Consider the following 21,428-nt stretch of genomic DNA (forward strand, 5'->3'; position numbering starts at 1 on the left):
TCATTATTGGTCATTGTACATTCTTGTTGTTATTGTGTACAATATATTCCTGGTTCTTCTTGTTTTGCTCAGCATCAGTTCATGTAAATCTTTCCAGGCTTTGTAAAATCAGCTTGTTTATAATTTTTTATAGAACAATAATATTCCATTATCTTCATATACTATGACTTATTCAGCCAGATGGGCATCTATTTATTTTCCATTTCTTTGATACCACAAAAAGAGATCCTACAAACATTTTTGCACATGTGGGTTCTTTTCCTTCCTTTATAATATCCTTGGGATACAGATCCAGTAATGGCACTGCTGGGTGAAAAGGTATACACAGCTTTATAGTCCTTTGGGCATAGTTCCAGATTGCTCTCCAGAATGATTGGAACAATTTCTTTAATAATATGCTCTAATATTACATATGTAGTAAGGAGGGGATTAGGAGTGAGTCATGGCTGACTATGAAATGTGGTTATTTTTTTCTGCGAAACAAATGGCTTCTTTTTCTTTTCCTTGAAGCAAAATGAACTTGGCAGTTATCCTTCACATTTCAACACACCCTTTCTCTCAGATAGTTCTAGACAGATGCTTACTTAGCATAGTAATGATAACTCATATTTCTATAATGCTTTAAGGTTTAAAAGGTGGTTTGTTGTGGATATGAAATAAAAAGTAGGCCATGTGATTGGTTGCTAGAGTGCATAGAGGGTACTAAGATGTTGGATTGTAAAGGTATGAAGGACCCAGCTTGTGAAAAACTTGGGTAAGTTGTAATTTATACTTAGAATTTTGAAGTGGAATTATATCATTATCCCTTCCACATCATCAAAGTTTACAGTGCAGTACCCCCATCTCTGGAAAATCTATGTACAATATTTTGTCCCTTGCTTTCTACCAGAGGAAAAATCTGATTTTTTTTTCTTTTTCTTTTATGGGGCTTTTTATTGTAAAATTTGGGTTGATATAATACAATACAAAAATATATTTTATGTGTTTCTGAGTTTCTAAACTTTTTGTGTGTTGTTTGTGGCTTCTACAAAACTTCCCCCAAGTTCCCATTTAATTTCTTATGCTGACCATGATATATAGCGAAACTGTAATGGGGAAAGTTGCAATGTGAAAATGACAATGGTATAATGTTTCAAAGGAAAAAAAACATAGGCTAGAAGGGGTGGCTAGCTAGTGCTGCTAATCAAGAAAGTATTTACTTGAGTAGGAATCTACAAGCCTGAAAACTACTTATACTGAACTTTTCATCCAAATGTATAAAAAATGTCTATAATTCTGATTATGATATGCAGCTGGCCAAACTATATTGTGTCAGAGAGCTCATAGTTCAGGTGCATTAGGACATGCATATTGGACAAAAATTGTAAATGAACAGTGAAATGGAACAAGAAGCAGAGGAGAATGGTCTACTTTGCTTTTGAGAAATGAAGATGTACTTTTAATGATTGCGAGCTTCTCTTTGGAACCACAGATATCTTATTGATAATAGTATTATTTTGTCTGTGAGTGTCTGTAAGCCTCAAATATCTGTAAATCATAGAATGGCAATCTGCAAAGAACTGATATTTAAGTTTGTCCAAAGGGTGCTGATGGACAATTTAAAGGCATATGTTGGGCCTGAGCAGCATACCATAGATTATAAATGAAGAAATGCCCAAGAAGACTATTGTAAAGTGTATTTTCTTTCTTGATCTTTTGTTTTAAATGTTTCTGTTTGTTGATGATTTAGTTCAGAATGAAAGTTTTAACAAAGAAAGTTGTATTACCAGAAGGAAAAAAATGGGTCATATTGTGATAGTGAGGGATAATCAATTAATAGGTAGTCTAACTAATGAATTAATATCTATGTCATGTCAAAATAACTAGATGACTATTTTTGTCTTTTATGATACTTGCCAATTCCCTAGTATATGATGACAATTGCTAAATTCTTAGTCTGAAAATTGTCTGTTCATATCCTTTGACCATTTATCAATTGGGGAATGGCTTTTATTTTTATAAATTTGAGTCAATTTTCTATATATTTTAGAAATGAGGCCTTTATCAGAAACACTGGCTGTAAAAGTTGTTTCTGAGCTTTCAGCTTTCCTTTTAATCTTGGCTGCATTGATTTTGTTTTTGCAAACATTTTTAATTTAATGTAAATAAAATTATCAATTTCACATTTCATAATGTTCTCTAGTTTTTCTTTGGTTATAAATTTCTCCCTTCTCCACCGATATGAGAGGTAGACTATCCCTTGTTCTACTGATTTGCTTATAGTATCACCCTTTATGTATAAATCATGAACCAATTTCAATCTTATCTTGGTATAGAGTGTTAAATATTGGTCACTGCCTAGTTTCTGGTATACTATGCCACTTTCATTTTACTTTTTTTTTCATTAGTTACCTTGGAATTCTTAACCTTTTGTTTTTCCAGATGAATTTGCTATTTTTTTTTCTAGCTCTATAAAGTAATTTCTTGGCAGTTTGATTGATATGGCACAGAATAAGTAGATTAATTTAGATAGAACTGTCATTTCTATTATATTATTTATTCATGAGCCTATTCATAAGCACTTATTTTCCCAGTTGTTTAGATATAATGTCATTGTGAAAAGTGCTTTTTAATTGTGTTCATATGGTTTCTGGCTTTGTCTTGACAGGACAAAGTAGACAAAATATTCCAAAATATATTATATTATTTTCAGTTATTTTAAATAGGATTTCTCTTTCTATTTCTTGCTGCTGGGCTTTGTGGTAACATATATAAATGCTGATGTCTTATGTGGGCTTATTTTATCTCCTGCAACTTGGCTAAAATTGTTAATTGTTTCTAGCAGCTTTTTAGTTAATTGTCTAGTATTCCCTAAATATACCATCATATCATCTGCAAAGAACGATCATTTTGTTTCCTCATTACCTACTTTAATTCCTTCAATTTTTTTCTTCTCTTATTGTTAAAGCTACCTTTCTAGAAAATTTTTGAATAATGGTGGTAATAATAGGAAACCTTGTTTCACTCTTGATCTTATTTGGATCAGCTCCTAGGAAGCTCCTAGCTTATGACATAATTTTTGCTAATGGTTTTAAATGAATGCTACTCATCATTTTAAGGAAAACTCAATTTATTCTTATGCCTTCTAGTGGTTTTTTTTTTTTTTTTTTTTTAGGTATGGGTGTAGTATTTTACCAAATGATTTTCCTGCATCTATTGTGATAATATTATTTCTGTTAGTTTGGTTATTGATATGATCAATTATGCTATTAGTTTCTGATATTGAACCAGCCCTGCAATGGTGGTAAATTCCACTTGGTGATAGTGTATTATCCTGGTGATAATTTGCTGTAATGTTTTTTGCTAATATATTATTTAAGATTTTTGCATCAAAATTCTTTGGGAAAATTGGTCTATAATTTTATTTCTCTGTTATGGCCCTTCCTGGTGTATATCAGCACCATGTCAGTGTCATAAAAGGAATTTGATAGGACTCCTTCTTCCCCTATTTTTCAGGATAGTTTATATAGTATTGAATTAGTTGTTCTTTAAAGACTTGGTAAAATTCAAAAAATTGGTAAAAATAAATCAGGCTCTGGTGATTTTTTTTCTTAGAGAGTTCATTAATGGCTTGTTCAATTTTTTTTTCTAAAATGGGATTGCTTAAGTAATTTATTTCTTCATCTATTAATCTTGTCAATCTACATATTTGTATGTATTCATCCATTTAACTTAGTTTATAATATTTATTGGCATACAATTGAGCAAAATAGCTCTCTATTATTGCTTTAATTTCATCTTCATTTGGTATTATGTTTATCATTTTTGATGCTGGTAATTTAGCTTTTTTCCCTTTCCCTTTTCTAATCAAATTAACAAAAATTATTTATTTTGTTGGTCTTTTTTCATAAAGCCAAATATTAGTTTTGTATGTTAGTCCAATAGTTTTCTTTCAATTTTATTAATCTCTCCTTTGTCTTTCAGAATTTCTAATATGATATCTAATTAGGGATTTCTGATGTGTTCTTTTTCCATCTTTTTAAAATTGCATGCCTATCTTATTAATCTTCTCTTTCTTTATTTTATTCATGTAAGCATCTAGTGATATAAAATTTCCCCTAAGAATTGCTTTGGCTGTATCCCATAAGTTTTCGTATATTGTCGCATTATTGTCATTCTCTTGGATGAAATTATTGATTATTTATATGATTTGTTGTTTGGCCTACTCATTCTTTAGAATAAGATTATTCAGTTTCCAATTAAATTTTGGTCTATTTTTTCATAGCCCCTAATTACACATACTTTTTATTGCATCATGATCTAACGAGAATGCTTTTATTATTCCTGTGTGTCCTTATGCATCTGTTTTTTTGTTTGTTTGTTTGTTTTGTTTTTTGCTTCTTGGCATCTTTATCTCTTTGCTTCCCTCTATCTCTCTCCTTCTGTTTATCTGTTTCCCCCTCTCTGTCTGTCTTCTTTCATCCTTGCATAGCTGAGCTATTCTGCAATTTTGTGACATGGGAATCTGTAACCACACATAGCCTTCTTCTCCAAGAAACAATTGATGGTAAGTTGCAGAACAATATGAGATAACTCGAGATTACACATACCCAGAGAGTACAATTTTTCTGAATTCTAATTTCATTTGGAGAAGATGGAGATTTTTGAATTGTCTTGGAAGCATGATTTTACACTTTTAGAGTTCTGACCAGTAACTGGAGCTACATCTAAGCTTGACAACATCTTCACTCAAGAGTTCAAAGATTGGACCTTCTAAAAATACCTGGGGATTTCTTGACACACAGGATACTGGGACTAAGTAGGAATTTCCATAACATCCTTCCTCACTCATCCCTTCTCAGGGTAGTTAGCTCACTTGTTTCATCCTCAACTCATTGGCCAAGGCTGAAAGCAGTCTATCCAACCTTTCAATGCCTCCTAGAAGGACACAACTTCCCCAGGTTGTTGTTGTTATTTTTTTTTTCATTTTTCACTTTTTTTTTGGTAGTGTGGCACATTCTGGAATTATCATAAGCATTCATATAATGTGGGGTGGTTGTGTCTAGAACACCTGACCTATGATCTTTGTACACCTACACTTTTAAGGATCTTTTGACAAATTTGTCATCATATTTACTTGTGCCATTAGGTTATTCTTTCATTCTGAACATGATTTTCCAGGTAAACATAATTCCAAAATAAATTGTAATGGTTATATCAAAATATTAATTTAGTCTCATTGAATATCTTCTCCTATTCTCCTCTGGACTAATTTGTGCTAACATTTTAGACATATATAATATAGTAACCCTTAGGATTTGCCAAGGAGATATGAACTTTGGAGATGGACCGTTGCTGATCATGAAATAAACCACTTAATGATTCTATTTCAACTTTTCCACTCTTCCAGGATAGGTCGTAATCCTTTGATTGAATGGTGACAAAATTTGGAAATCAAAACTATCTACTATGCCCTTTATAATCTTCCCTATCATTTATTTGATTAAGAATTCTGCCATTTGTAGTCATGGTTGTGAAAGATTCCTGATTTCTTCTTCTAAATGCTTTTAAATCTGTGGCCTTTTGTATTTGGAAAAAAGTATTAATTTTTAATTTATTATGGTATATAACATGTTGATTAAACCTAATTTCTACCAAATTGTTTTCTAACTTTCTCAGTAGTTCTTTGAAAGTAGGGGGATTTCTTATATAAGTAAATTATTTTCTTGGATTGTTGAAGTCTAGGTAAAAACAAAGAAAAGAAAATAACCATTATTTTTGTAACACTGTTTGATCATTTATGATTCTTGCTAATCTAGGCTGTTCTACTTCTCATTACATAAATAGTATCAAATAATTTTTGATGAGTATTGCTTTATAACATGATTTTAGATCTTCATGTATTATTCTTTCATTTCTACCTTTATCTCTAGTAATTTCACTTTAAATACTCAACCTATAATTCCTCTAAATGGGTTTTATTATTTTTATAGCTCTTTAAGATATTCTATTGATAGTTTGGTTTAGTATTAAATTTGTACACTGATTAAAATACTATAACTTTTTTATTATGTTATTGTAACACAAACTTGAGCAATGAATGTCCCTTTAATTATGTTATTTCTTTAAAGAGTATTTTATAATTGTTTTTTTATGTCTTGTTAGATTGACTATAAGTTTATGAATTATTTTGATTATTATTTCCTTCTGGATTTTATTGCCACATAAGTGACAACAATTTTTGTTGATTTATTTTATATGCTTCTTTATTGAAACTATTGTCATAATTCATTTCTTTGTTAATTCTAAGATATTTTTAAAAATAAGGCAAACCATCATGTAATCTGAAAATAGAGAACATTTTGTCTTCTTCACTTCCACTTTCTTTCTCTTGATTTATTGTTATGGCTAACATTTTTATGACCATGTCACATAATAATGACAAGAGCATCTTTACTTTACTCCCATATTTACTGGGAAAGTTTCTAGAGTTTCTCCATTGCAAATAATAGCATGCCTTGACTTCTATGATAAGTGAGGCATTAATGAGGATTTGGAGATAACTTTGGCCCAATTTTGTATTTGTAGGACATTTTTTATTTCCCAAGATGATTTTGCAGAGCTTGTTAAAATGAATCAGCATAAAGTCTTGAAATGAAGATATCCTTTCTTCCCTCCAAAATAAAATTTAATTCAACAACATATCCAACAAACATTTATTAAGTGCCTACTATGTACAAGGCACTGTGCTCAGTGCTAGGAGTACAAAGATAGATGAAAACAGGTCCTGCTCCTAAGGAGCTCACAATCTAAAAGGGGAAAGACAGTAAAGTTTATTGTTCAGTCATTTTAGACTCTTCATGACTCCATTTGGGTTTTGGGATTTTTTTGGCAAAGATACTGGAGTGGTTTGCCACTCCTCCTCAACCTCATTTGGCAGATGAGGAAACAGAGGCAAACAGAGTTAGGTGACTTGCCTAGGATCATACAGCTAGTAAATGTCTGAGGCTGGATTTGAACTCAGGTCTTTCTGATTCCAAGGACCAGTGCTCTATTCACTGTACTACCTAGTTAAGTGGGGACAATAAAGATATTTATTCAAATATCTATGATACATAAGGGGTAAGTGCAAAGAAGAGGTCTAGACAAAGTGCTATGGGAAATTTAAGGAGGATAATATCACTTTTTTTTCTGGATATGTGTATCAGGGAAAGATCATCAGGAAGCTGGTATTGACACTGATAAAGTGACAAATGCAGAAATTGGGAAGGCTTTGATTGTTGCATAAGTAAAGGACAAAGAACAGTAAGGGAATCAGTGAAACATTTTAGCAAAGGAATTGGGACAATTTGGGAGAAGGCTGCTTTGGTCTTTGCTACAGAGATTATATTTTTAGAAAGGCAGTCCAGTCATGATGCTCTGGAGTTTATATATTAGCATCATCTGTACTCTATGTGTATGACAAATGATAACAGAATGACATTTGGGAATTATTAAAAAGCACCTTCTAGAGCATGTCATAGTACAGATTCTACCCAATATCTCATATCTTCTACATCTACAGTATTGTACAAAGATAATGGATATCTATAACAATGAACTTGAGGCACTAAAAGTTTCTGAAATTCCATATTAGTAACCAAGGAAGGATGAAATATGTTCAGCATAGTTTAGTGTTAGTTGAATTTTATAATACTCTAATTCTTTGAAAATTGATAATGCACGTATGGTATATACAGTTACATTCAGTTTAACTAGAATGTTCAATTAGAGTACCTCTTCCCCAACCATTCTGGATAAATAGGATTTTATTGGGTATATCTATGTATATAGTACATGAGCTAGTTCAACCTGATTTACATGATATTAATTTATTAAATCTGCAGTGTTAGTTATCAAACAATGATTAACATTTGTTGAGCACTTACTATGTGCCAGGCACTGTGCTAAGTGCTGCATGTTCGTGTTTTCCTGTCTTGTGCATAGAAGATCATTAGTGTTCATTCTAGGAATACTTCTAAGGTAGTGAGTTCTGGTCAGAATGCCTTCTTAGTTTACTATTTATCTATTCAAGTCATTATGACTTAATAGATGGTAAAGTTGGTATGTGAGTGTGACATATGTTGATATCCCTAAGTCCCAGGCTACACACAAGCTAGCTTGACTTGTAAAAGGCAGATTGGGACTAACAGTCCATCCCAATTAATATTATGCAAAATAGGTTCTCGTCCCTTTAGTAAATATTTGTACATTTATATAAAAAAAGCAATACAATCATGAGACAACAAGCACAGCTTGGTACCTGCCGTGAAATATCACTGACTTAATAATTTACTACAACTTTTCTCTTTATCCACATCGGATAGGAAATGCTTCCATCTAACATATGGTAAGCATGCGTTAAGAATATATACAACATGAATTTGGAACTGGACTCCAACATGGGCTTTGAAAAATCATTTTGTTTATTTTCATGATCATAATTGTATATCCTTTGGTTCTTTCATATAGAAATGCTGACTCTAGTATGTCCTGACAGGTTTTACAAAATGGTTGATGACTTTTCTGTATTTAATAGCTTGTTAAAAAACACAGGTTCAATCACTACAGTGTGTATAAATTCCCATTCCCCACACCCAGCCATTCTGAATGACGGGGGACATCATATGACATCATTGCCACATCATTGATGATTTAAAATTTTTTTTTTGGAGGAAGGTTATTTTCACAAAGCTTTTTTTTTTTTTTTTTTTTTTTTTAATTTCACATTTGAAGAACATACATTGACAATCCTTTGTGAGATTGATTATTCCACATTCCCACAGTACAAATACTGTGCACTTTGGTACATCCAAAAAAAAAAAAAAAAAAAAAGGCTGACACAGATCAGGGGAAATAATGCTTTTGAGGAAGGGCATTTATCCCTACTTCTGAAATCTCTAGCACCATTACTAGAAGGGTTGTACTAGGCAGGACACTGAAGGAGAAGAGAAGTGTTTGCTACTGCTGTGGCAAGGACCACTACCACTTGGGTGATGGGAAAGATACTGTTCTGTGCTGCCAGCAGACAAAACAGTTTGATGGGGCTGATTATCTTCAACCTCAAGGGCTTGGGAGTCCTTGAGAGGTTTCCTTTCCTACAAAATATGACATCTGATATGTGAGATCCAGTGTTCAGTGATATCACTGTGGCTAGCATTGGAACATCTGGCTTCCAAAATGACGTTTATAACAAGCAGAAGGCAAAGTTTGCTCTGGAAATGGGAAGGGGGAAAAACAATCTGCCAAAAGTTTTGAAACTTGTGGTAAAGGAAATGCTGAAAAATTCCTTGAACGGTATATGGCAGCATGGTGTCATAGCAGGAGCCCTGGGGTAGGAGTGAGGAGACAATAGATCTTGACTTTCGCTCTATTTTTAGATAAACCATGACCCCTTTCTGGGCTTCAGTTTTCAGCTGTGTAGTAATTTGGGCTAAATCATCTCTGAAGTTTTCACTTCTGATACTGAATGTCAAGTTCTAGCTCTGATATTCTTTATTTTCTGCTCTGAGGTCCCTTTTAGAACTGACATTCTATGATTCCCAAAAAGGCTAGCTCTAGGCAAAATTGGGAAGATTACTTTTGTAAAACATGGGGGTTAGATGACTTTTAAGGATGGTGAATATAATTTGAGATATTAATCCAAACAACAGATGCAATATATTGGAAAGTATGTCGATTTAGAATCAAGAAAACTTTAGTTCAATTCACTGACTTAATAGCTACATGAAATTTTGATTTACAGTTATTTAGTCCCAGGAAAATCACTTATTCTCTATGTACTTTGGGTAGTTCTTAGGACTTAATTATTATATTATCAGACAGGTGACAAATTCCATATTCCCTAGTGAAATCATGGATTCTTAGCTAAACTAAGTCAAATTAGATTTTTAATGTGAAATTATTTCCAGGTAATATATATCATAGTACCAAAAGAAGTGAATAGTAGGAATTTCAGCTATCACAGTAAATTATTTGAGGTTAGAGTTATTTTGAAAAGGTGGGTCCTCCTCACATAAAAATGCCTAAGTATAATTATGTAATCTGCTCAGCCTGGAGGAAAAGAGAAGGAAAATTGGATAGGGAAAGGAATATCAATGGGAGCCATTCTGACTTCCTTCTGGCATTGTGTAAGGAAGGCAGATGTTCATAAAGTTAACTTATAGCCCTTTCTAGGTTAGGCCATAGAGCTGGGTGTGTCCAAGACCTGTTTGTGAAATTGCAGCCAGTACATTCCTTACTGACCTACTTCTACATAGCACATCTGGCCTGACCTCACCTTGGCTAACAGATAATGGATGGATGTGATTATCTTGGACACTAGAGAAGAAATACATACATACATTATATATATATATATATATATATATATATATATATATATACACACTTTCATATGATTCATATTACTCAAAGGGCTTGGGAACAATTCTTTTCCAACAGCAAACATCCCCCATGCCTCTTCTAACCTACCCCTCTACTTCCCCCAAACCTACCCTGTAATCATTTATAAATTAAAGGTTCAGTTTAAATCCCAGCTCTGAAATGAAACTTTAAAAAAATCGATGGAATTATGGGAACTAGGCCTAATGATTACCTTTTGGGAAGATATTTTCAATTTATGAGAATTCAAAATGGATTATTTTTTCATGCCACACATTTCTGCAAGCCTAGCTAACCTGTGATCCTGGACATGAATGAAAGTTGTTAAATGATTAGGGCTAAGAAAGAGGAGTTATTTGATTGAAAGTTGGGGTATTCCTAATTCCTCATGAGCCACAGGTCTTGAAAAGAACTTTTTCAATGCAATTGAAATGCTTGATCCCCTTCCTGAGTAATTTCTTGGCCATGTACAAAGTCTATTTGAAATGGAAAAAGCACTGGATTTACAATCAAGAGGACCTGGATCTGACTCTTGGCTTATTATCTATATTTAATATCTATGTGACCTGGAAAAATTACTGAACTTTTGTAAGCCTCAGTTTCCTTATATGTAAAATGAAGAATTTGGTTTCTTTGCAGCTCTACCATTCTGGGGTTCATTCTATTTTTGAAGCAACTTGTTCCCCTTTTATACACATGCTGATTCTTCTCTGAACGACAATTTAAATTATTTCCACTTCTACAAAGCAACATATCCAACTCTATCAACAAACACTTGCTTCCACTTCATTGTAATTCTCCTGGTCTGATGCTCCTTTGAGGGTACACTTCTCAGATACCCACTAATGGAGTTTCAAACTTCTATGCCTACTGATTCTTGCTAGAAACCAATATAAAACAAAAACAAAACCTTCCTTTGATTGAGAAGATGTGTTACAACTCTGCAAGAGTCAAAAGACTTTCATTCCTGAAGTCTCAAGATCAAGGCTAAAGTAGGCATGGGATTCAGTAGAGTTGGGAAGAACTCATTGAGAATTCCAGGAATATGGTTTCTAATCACATGTCACATTTCATCTATGAGGAAATGACTTCCTTGTGAGCCTCCATGGGCTATATTCCCATTTAGGCAATTGAAATACAGTGAATGGGTCCATGAAATATAGGATTACATCCTGATAATTAGAAGAACGTGCTAATTCTCTTGTGACTCTGGGGGTGGGGTGGGGAGGAATCTCATAATGACCTCCTTCCAGAGGTGGAGATTAGTTAACAACATTCCTTTTATTGTCACCCTGCCAGCTTGCTTTTTAAAAGGCACTTTAAAATTTCTCTTTTTCTTTTGGCTGACCTTTAAGTTATCAGTTTATTATTGCTTCTGAATTTTAAAAAAAGTGTGTATGTGATTTTTTTGATTGCCACCCCTTGGTGGGGAAAGCCCTCTTTGACTTGAATGTGTATGCTATAATACTGCAGAGGGCTTCTTTCCCAAGGCATCTGAGAGCTGAAAGGATGAATTCTGGATTCTAGATAGAAGGCCGAGGTGGGGGGCGAGAGGGGGGTGGTACTCGGTTTGGTGGTGGGGCATGAGGGGGCGGGGGAAGTATGGAAGGTGGGTTTGGTGTTGGTGGGGTGGGGGAGCTAGGGGGTGGGGGAGTTGAGAGGGGAGCAGGAGGTGGAGGAGTATAAATGGGGGCAGGAGGCAGAGAAGGGGGTCGATAGGCATTGTTGAGTGGATACTTGGCAGGTGGCTGGTTCTTTACTCGAGTGAAATTGATGCATCGTCCCTGAAAGAAAAGCAAAGGAAAAAAGAGTTATTTTTTATTTTATTTTAGTTATTTTTGCTGACTGAATAAAGTTTTATAAGTCAGAAAAAAAAAAAATTCCCAACAGTAGAACAAATTTCAATACAGTGACTAAGAAGTAACTAATAATGAAATATAACAATGAAATTTTAAATAGTATTCCTCAATAGTCTTAAATTCCTATCTCAGTAAAAAAACAAAAACAAAAACAATCCAGTTAAAGATAATGTCTCATAAAATGGTATAGGAACATTCTCATTATCTGGAAGTTAGATTTTTCAACAACTTTGGCCCTTCAAAAGGCAGCTGTGAATCTGGATTTAAAAGGCCATGTGAAGAGTTGCTACAAGGTCCAAACACTTTCTTTTACTCAAAGGATAGTGGAATGTACCCTTAGTTTCTTTCCCACATGTGTAAAGTAAACTTATGGTCATTTCAGGTGATAACTTGAATAGTTATTAAGAGACATCATTTCACAGTGTAATACAATGACTTAGGTCAAGGACAATGATCCTGAACCCTCAATAAAAAGTATACTCTATTTAAAATGAAATTTTAAAAAGTGGGGTTTTGAAGGTGCAAACTTCATTATCAGTTCTTACCACTGGGCTTATGACTAATCCACATTTTAGTATACTGCCCCTTATTCCATTCTCTTATTCTCTCATCATTAGCTATGCCCCTAGTGCTGAGTATGCTAGATACTGTATTCTCCCAGCTACAAATTTAGTCTTACTATTTCAAAAAGAGAGTTTAAACAACACTTATATCAAAGCCTGTAGGATGTGTGTTCATGTGGATATTCATTTTTTGATCATTTTTAGTTAGTTCCTCCCATATGCATATATATGCATACATATGCAAATGTTTATGTTTATATATGTATACATACATACATGTGCATATATATTTAGTATATATGTATATATACACTCATGTATCTACATATGGATATATCCATATATAAGCAAATATCCATTTATATAAATAAATGTGCACACACACACACAAACATTTCATAGAACTTCAGAATTTCATAAAGGGATCTTAGAGCTCAGCTAGACCAATCTTCATAAGATCTGATCTCAAGGGACAACACAATCCCAGTGGTCCTAGTTCTCCTCTCTGGGTCTAACTAAAGCCAAATTCTCCTTTTGACATGATGTCTTCAAGTAACTGGAGAAGAAAATGGCAAGCCATTCTAGTCTCTTCGCCAAGAACACCCCAAATGGGATCACAAAGATAGGACATTTCTGAACAACAAAAAACCCATAGTTGACAAAGATTTTAACGTCTCAATTGAACACAATATTCCAGATGTGTTAGGATTTTGGATACTAGTTTTCCCTTCTTTCTTAGCTTTCATCCTTTTAAACCCTTGAGATACTTCATTACATTTTGGGAAGTAATATGTCACTCTCATTGGTTTTAGAATTCATGAAAACTCTCAGACCTTTTGCTCATGAATAGATTGTAAACTAGATTACCATCACCATTCTATGTTTGTGTTTATTACCTGCAACACACTATTTAATCTCTCCAGGCTTTTGTTTTCTCTTGTATAAGACAGGTTGGACTAGATAATTTCTAGATCTAAACTACCTTTCATCTGGATAAAAAGGTTCTCTAGTTTGGGGGAAAAGAAACTCTTAGTAGTCTGGGAATAAAAGTGAAAAGGAAAGAAATGACTGAAGCTTGGAGTGAGGAGAAGCACTCCCATAGTGGAGATTTCATTGCTTTTTCATTAGTGATTGGCTCAAGTTTTTCTTCTGGCATTCTACCAATCTCCATTTCTTGGAAAGGTCGTTTATATTATGTGCCTCCATTTCCTTTCTTTTCAATCTCAACTTTCTACAGGCTTCTGATCTCATCATTCAACTGAAACTGCTCTCTTTAAAATTAATATTCTTGTTTGCCAAATCTATTGTCTTTTTCTCTATCCTCATCCTTTTTGAATCTTCGCAAACTTTGATATTATCACCCCCTTCTCTTAAAATTCTTTCTAGGTTTTTGTGAAAGTACTTTCTCCTAATTTTCTGATCATTCCTCAATACCATTTTCTGGTTTTTCATCTAGGTCATGCATATTAAATGCATATCCTAATAATTCATATTCCTTTTCTTCTTCTTCTATATCATTTCCTTTGGTGATCTCATCAGCTCCCATGAATTCAATTATCTCAGATGGTTCTCAGATCTACTTCTCAAGCCCTAATATGTATTTTTATCTTCCGTCTTAAAACTTCAACAGTTAAGATTATACATCTTGAACTGGACATTTTGTATACAATTTAAACTCAACATTAAAACTTGTTTTAATTTTCAACTCAACTTCTTTATTATCTCTCTCAACCTTCCCTCTTCTTAACTTCCTTATTACTATTAAGGACATCACCATCCTTAGACTCATCCAGTTTGGCAACCTAAATGTCATCCTTAAGTCCTCACTTTCAACCATCAAATCTATGTCAAATCAGTCTATTCCTTTGCTATTTCTCTTGTATACTACTTTACCTCCTCTGCCACTGCAACCATTTTGGCACAGGCCTTCATCACTTTTCAACTATGACAATACCTGCCGGTCAAGTCCACTCAAGTCAAGTCTAACACAAGGTTATAGAGTTAATTTTACTAAAACTCAAGTCTCAACATGTCACCCTTGTTTAATCAATAAACTCCACTGGCTCCTTATTTCCTCCGGAATCAAAAGTAAAATCCTTTTGGCTTCTAAAGCTCATTATCTGACTTATTCCTACCTGTTCAGGGTTTTTTTTTTTACATTTTAATCCTTTCTCTGTACTTTATAATCCAGTTTCTCTGGTTTCCTAATTATTCCTCATGTCATTCTGCCTCTTGATTCTAGGCACTTCTTTCCCATTTCACCTCCATCTCCTGCTTTCCCTACCTTCTTTCAGATTCCAAATTAAATTCCATCTTCTACAAAAAGCCATTCCTAATTCTCTTTAATGTTAATGTCTTCCCTTTAAAATTATCTCCAATTTATCCTATAAATATCTTGTTTGTAAATAGCTGTTTGCGTGTTGTCTCCTGTATTAGACTGTTACCTTCTAATGAAAAGGAATCATCTTTTGCTTTTTTGGGTATCCCCATTACTTAGCACAATGCCTGGCACATGAGAGGCACATATTGACTAGATTTGACTTGACTTTTATCAGAGGCTGGCCATCACCAGCAATTGGCAACTCTCTGTATTCATGAGATTGGGTGGGCATGTGTGAGTCAGGGTAATAAAAAGAACTCACAAATTTATATAGTTTTATAGTTTTAAAAGAGATTTGTAGACATTATCTCATTGGATACTATGAGGTTAGGAATTCAAGTATTATGTCTGTTTTTATAGATGAAGAACTGATGATTTAAATCCAAAGAATCTTAATTTCAGAGGTGGAGTAAATGTTAGACGTCACCTAGTCTAACCTAATACTTTCATAGGAGCTCAGTCTACCCCGTCCCTGCTAATACATTTTACCTTCCTATTGAGTCTGACCTTTAGGGAGGAAAAACTCACAACTTTCTGAGACAGTCCATTCAATAGTTTCAAATAATATTTAAATATTTCATGTGTCATTTCAGGGATATTTTGGGCTTAAATTAATAATTTATAAAGAAGCATAAGCAAAAAAAAAAAAAAAAACAACCTCATTTGCTTGCTATAAACATTAATTTTAAGTCTTTAACATGCACAAAAGTACTTCCGCCAAAACAGGTCTGTCTTAAGACATCTGTCTTAATTCCTAATCTTTAGCTCTTCTCTTATGATGAAAAATTGAGAGGCACAGTCATACAATTATTAAAATGAGGCCGACTTTTTTTGGCCAGCTATTCCAGGCTTTCTAGATCTCTAAGCCTAAGAGGTTTAGACATATGTACATAAACAAGTTATTTTCCTAAGGTCACATGACTAATAAGATGTTGAATTTTTCTGACTCCGAGTTGAAGGTGTGTTTTTCCTCTATCATCATGTTATTTAACTAGATAATTATCATAGGTTGTTGTAGGATTTGGAGATGAAAGAACACAAGAGATTTTATGCCTTTCATTCTACAGTAAAAGAAACTGAAATATGTTGTTAAATGACTTGACTAAGGACATTCAGATTATGGATATTAAAACTATAAAAATTAGATATTGTGACTAAATCCTGTGCTCTTTTCTATCATGTTAAGAATCTGTGTATGTATGTGTGTGTATGATAAATGAAACTTTGTGATTGATAAATACTTGAAAAGCAAAATCCTATATCCACATGCTTTTTTTTTTTTTTTTAATCAGTTTTCACATGAAAAAATGCAATTGTTCTATTTAGGAGCAGCTAGGTGTTGCAGTGGATAGTGCACCAGACCTAGCTTTAGGAAGAATCCTCTTCCTGAATTTAAATCCAGCCTCAGACACTTAACAGCTATGTGACCTTGAAAAAATCACTTAACCGTGTTTGCCACAATATCTTCATCTGAAAAATGAGCTGGAGAAGGAAATGGCGAACTATTTCAGTATCTTTATCAAGACAATCCTAAGTGTAGTCACAAAGAATTGGACACAACTAATGCTAATTAGATGAATTAGGTCAGAGAATATAACTGTGTGACTAGAACAGAAATCAAAGAGATCAAGGTGACCAGAATCAACAATTTTGAAATCTAGTCATTGTCAGTTCTGACTAAACTGTTCAACTATCATTTCATCTTATCTCCAAGATATTTGGATTTTGTCAAATGCTTTGCTGAAATTCAGATTATTGTGCTTATATTTCCCTCATCTATCAATTTGTTGATTTGAACTTACAGAGAACAAAGCAATGGGAGCTTCTTGATCTCAAGTCCAAAAATTTCTCTATTTTCCTGAGCTACTTGCAGATAGTTAACTATCTTCATATGACATCTAATCTTCCTCCCAGATCATCACATCTGCCTTGCTGGTTTCATATTTCTCACTCTTCAACCTCATGAACCTTTTTAATCTTTTGATCTGGGCACAATACTCAAATCAATATACTGCCATTGTTTCTAGAGAATTCATGCTAGTTGAATGGTGAACCAACAAACCACCCTGTTATACCCTAGACAAAAATTTTCTCCCCTTGGACCATCTATATTTCCTTCTCTGTTAGACTGTAAACTCCTCAAGGTCAGGGATTGTCTTTACTTCTCTCTATATAGCCTCAGTGTTTAGCATAGTATTTGGAAAACAGTGCTTAATAAATGGTTTTTCCTTCATTCAACATTGTGTTCTTCCCAGGTCAAATGTAAACAGGGCAGGAACATTTTTTTTCCTTTTGACTTTGTGTACTCATTGTGTAACAACATATACTAGGCATTTACTAAATGATATATACTAATTCATAGCAATATTAGAATTTGCATCCATATTTTCTGATCCAACTTTGGTATTCTACTAGTGAAATATGTAAAATAAAGATTGTCATCATCCTCTTGAAGGCTTCAAAGATGAGACATATAAAGTTATTTGGAACACAGAAGCTAAGTTACATGGCCATGGAGCTAGAAAGTATTTTAAGGTAGTCAGTCAATAATTGAACTAAAATTTGAATCCAAGTCACATTTGGCTCCAAAATCTAGTGATCTTTCTGCTTTTCAATGACACTTTATTTGGATCCAAGACTCAAGACTACCATGGACTTAGTCCAAGCTCATTGTCTGTGGAAACAAACTTTTTAATTATCATCTAGTACTGTCTCTTTATTATATCTGAACACAAATTATTTCTTTACTTCATTATACAAAAAACCTTGGTTACAGTTTATTTGTGTTTTTTTTTAAAACCCTTCCCTTGGAGATCTGAAGGTCATAATAATTACCACCTGTGACAGATTCCTCCATTGAACACACCAGAGTTGGAATTCACTGTACAGTATTCCAGGCATTCCAACAGATGTGAAGTCAGAACCATGGCTTAGGAGATTAATTTTCTTTTATAAAAAAAAAAAAAAAAAAAAAAAAAAAAAAGATTTGATGTTTGGAAAATCTGCTGCTAGCTCTGGGAATATGATTCTCTTTTGAGCTGCAGAACTAATTTCATGAGTGCTACAGCTGCAAAGAACCTTAAATATCCTTTAGTTCAATACTCACACTATACAAAAGGAAACTGAGACCCAATAGGAGAAGAAATCTGCTCAAGATCATCCAATGAGTAAGTGGTAGAATCAGCACTCAAGACACTGACCTTCTAATACTTTTCACCTTCTGCTACATTATCCTTTCCACAACAGTACTGATATTTACTCTCAGGTCATTTTTCTTGGCTTTGCCTCTTTTTTATGGTTCTATGATTACTGAACCAATTTTCTTTCTGTTAACCATACTATTGTATTGTATTGTGTGTGTATGTGTCCATGCACATATATGCCACCTTCATTCTATCACGTTTCTGGCTCAGTTCTCCCACTAAAGATCTTTTTTTGGGACCTAATGGCAGCATGGGAGAGCCCTTGGATTCTTGGAGCCTCTGTAAGCACCCCAATCCTAGGCAGGACCTTCCATGCCAGAAAGTCTTTGAGCACAGTCCAGGCAATGGACTGTGTATCGTGTGAGCACCAGCCAAGTTAAACTTAGAGAAGCTTCTCACCAGAGGCTGTCGAACCAAAAGCTGATTTGTTTTGGTGGGGGCCAGAGGGAGGGAAGGAATACAGCTATTCATGAAGAACATCTCCTAAGGGGAAATAGAGACGTGGTAGTGTCTGCATCGATGAAATCACAGATCCTGGGAGCATTGAGGCAAGTGAAAGAGCAATGTCCTATATTCAGGGAAAAGCCTTGGTACTTCTTCAAAGAGGGAGGCATCTGGCAATTCTCTCCAGTTTAAGTGCCTTTTCCATACAGTCTTCCAGTAGCCCTGAAGCACTGAGAGCTCTTTTCCTCCTTCTGAACACATAGCACTGTGGTTTAAAGTCATTCAACCCTTATTCAAATACTGTCTTCTTGCTGACTTTTTTTTTTCTAGCAATAGTCAATACTTCTATATAACTTCATATATTTACATTTTTACCTTCAACTAAACTGTCAGCTCCTTACAGGGATGGTTGAGATTTATTATATAATATACAGTATCAAGTATATATTGAATACAGAAGATGCTCAGCTCCTGGTATTTTCTCTGGATTTTTACCAGTATCTGGGAAGCTCTCTTTCCTTACCTCTGCATCCTTACTTCTCTAACTTTCTTTAAGCCTCAAATAAAATTTCTTTTACTAGAAACTTTCCTCCCCAACCCTTCTTAATTCTAGTGCCTTTCCCCTATTAATTATTTCCTAGTTATTCTCTCTCTCTCTCTCTCTCTCTCTCTCTCTCTCTCTCTCTCTCTCTCTCTCTCTCTCTCTCTCTCTGTCTCTCTCTCTCTCTCTCTGTCTCTGTCTCTCTCTCTCTATCTATCTATCTATAGATCAATCAATAGATAGATATAAGATATATAAACTCTTAGAAATTAGGGTTGTCTTTTAATTTTTCTTTTTTCTTTTGTATGCTCAGTGCTTAGCACAGTGCCTGGCATATAGTATGTGCTTAATAAATGTTTATTAATTGATTGGTTGTATTTTCTCATCTGTAAAATTGAAACACTATGACTTGCACTTCTCATAGTTGTTAAGAGATAGCTAGTGGATAGAGGGCTGGGATTAGGAAGTGGGAAAATAGAAGTGTTACTACTTATTTTGTATGTTTAATTTTTTGTTTTTGACAATTATTATAATTGTAATTAAAAATTAAGTTAGAATTTAAAACAAGAGAAGCCAACACAAACATTGGAACATTTGGACCATACAATTAAGTATAAAGATCAGTTTACAGGACATCATTCTTTTTCTCCTAGCCAGAATACAGGAAAAGGGCCAAATGTTTTTAACTGTAACATATGCCAGCAAATTTGAATCAGTGTTTTGGTAATAGGTTGCTAAGAATCCTGAAAGCTCCCAAATATTAAGATTGTTTTCTGCAAACCAGCTCAAATGGCCATGTGGATGGTTTAATTCCCAATCCTGACCTCCTTTTACCTCAGCTTCTTAGTTTATAAAGGAGAATCAGTGTTGTTGATTTATATTCAAAATTTAGGGAGTTCTAAGAAATTCACAAATATACTTTGGGATCCTTGAGAGTCTGAGGAAGTTCAAACTTAAGAGAATGATGAGAGATCACAACATTAATCAAATTAGCCATTATGGTGTTCTTTCTAGGATACATGATGTGGATTCAGTGTAGGCCCAGGAAACAATTAGAGGGAAACAATAAATGGACAAGTTTTTAGAAGAATGAAGAGGGCAATGCAAGAGCGAGCAGTGAACCAGATGTAAAAATGAAAAGTTGGAATTACTTCCCACCCACATTAACTTTTATATTGAGGATGGAACTGACTATTTGAATGCAATATAGTGGTTCCTCTCTGAAGTTCCTATCTAACAAATTCTGGGATTTTGATTTAACCTTCTCTTTAGGATTTTCTAGGGCTGGATTCTGATATCTAATAATTTATTAGCATTTGTGGTCAATTTTTAAAAAAAGCCTAGCATTTGATCACATACCACCTTGAATTTTTCTCTGCTTATTTCCTGCATGTATAAACTGATTCAACAATTTCCTCTGGAAACTCTCCCAGATCTCCCCAGTTGAAAGCTGATCTCTCTTTTCCCAAACTTTCTAAGAGTACTTTGGATCTCTTTGTTACCTTCATCAATCCCTACCTAACTTGTATCCTTGTATTCCTAGTATAATGAATATAAGATCTTTGAGGAAAGGGAATGTGTCATATTTTATACAAAAGTAAACTATAAACAGTGTCATTGGCTAGTCCAGGACCTTGAAAATAGTAGATGATTAATAAATGCTTATTGAATAGTCATGTACAGGTGCTTACTGTTCTGTAATTGTGTCCTGTTTTAAAATCTTATCCCAACCATAGCATGAGGTTGCCATGTATTTTCCTTCTGCTTAAAGCTATCACAGTATTCAGAACAGTTCGCCATGAGGTGATCAATTATGATTTGTTGAATCACTGAGAAATAAACCTCAAATGTCATTGCTGTAGAGAAGACTCTCCACAAGGTCATGTTTCCCCTTACAGGTTTTGGTTTTTGAAAAATGAATTTTTTATTCACATGGGAGCTTTATTATGACTTCCTCTACCCCCACTCTTAAATATGTTTCTTAGACTTAAACTTTGTGCTGTTTTGGAGTTTGAAAAGAGAATCTATGTATCACAG

General features: G+C 34.0%; 1 protein-coding gene across 1 annotated transcript in view; it reads right to left on the reverse strand.

The window, feature by feature from the left end:
- Nucleotides 1-6,681: 6,681 nt before the first annotated feature.
- The window catches only part of ANTXR1 (ANTXR cell adhesion molecule 1), a 288,623-nt gene continuing 273,876 nt past the window's right edge, over nucleotides 6,682-21,428 (reverse strand). The window contains exon 18 of the mRNA XM_074287148.1: nucleotides 6,682-12,185. Within this exon, the coding sequence (XP_074143249.1) occupies nucleotides 11,925-12,185 (261 nt within the window). The 3' untranslated portion in view covers nucleotides 6,682-11,924. The remainder of the gene's footprint in view (nucleotides 12,186-21,428) is intronic.

This window comes from Sminthopsis crassicaudata, chromosome 2 (assembly GCF_048593235.1).
Source record: "Sminthopsis crassicaudata isolate SCR6 chromosome 2, ASM4859323v1, whole genome shotgun sequence".
Taxonomy (NCBI): Eukaryota; Metazoa; Chordata; class Mammalia; order Dasyuromorphia; family Dasyuridae; genus Sminthopsis; species Sminthopsis crassicaudata.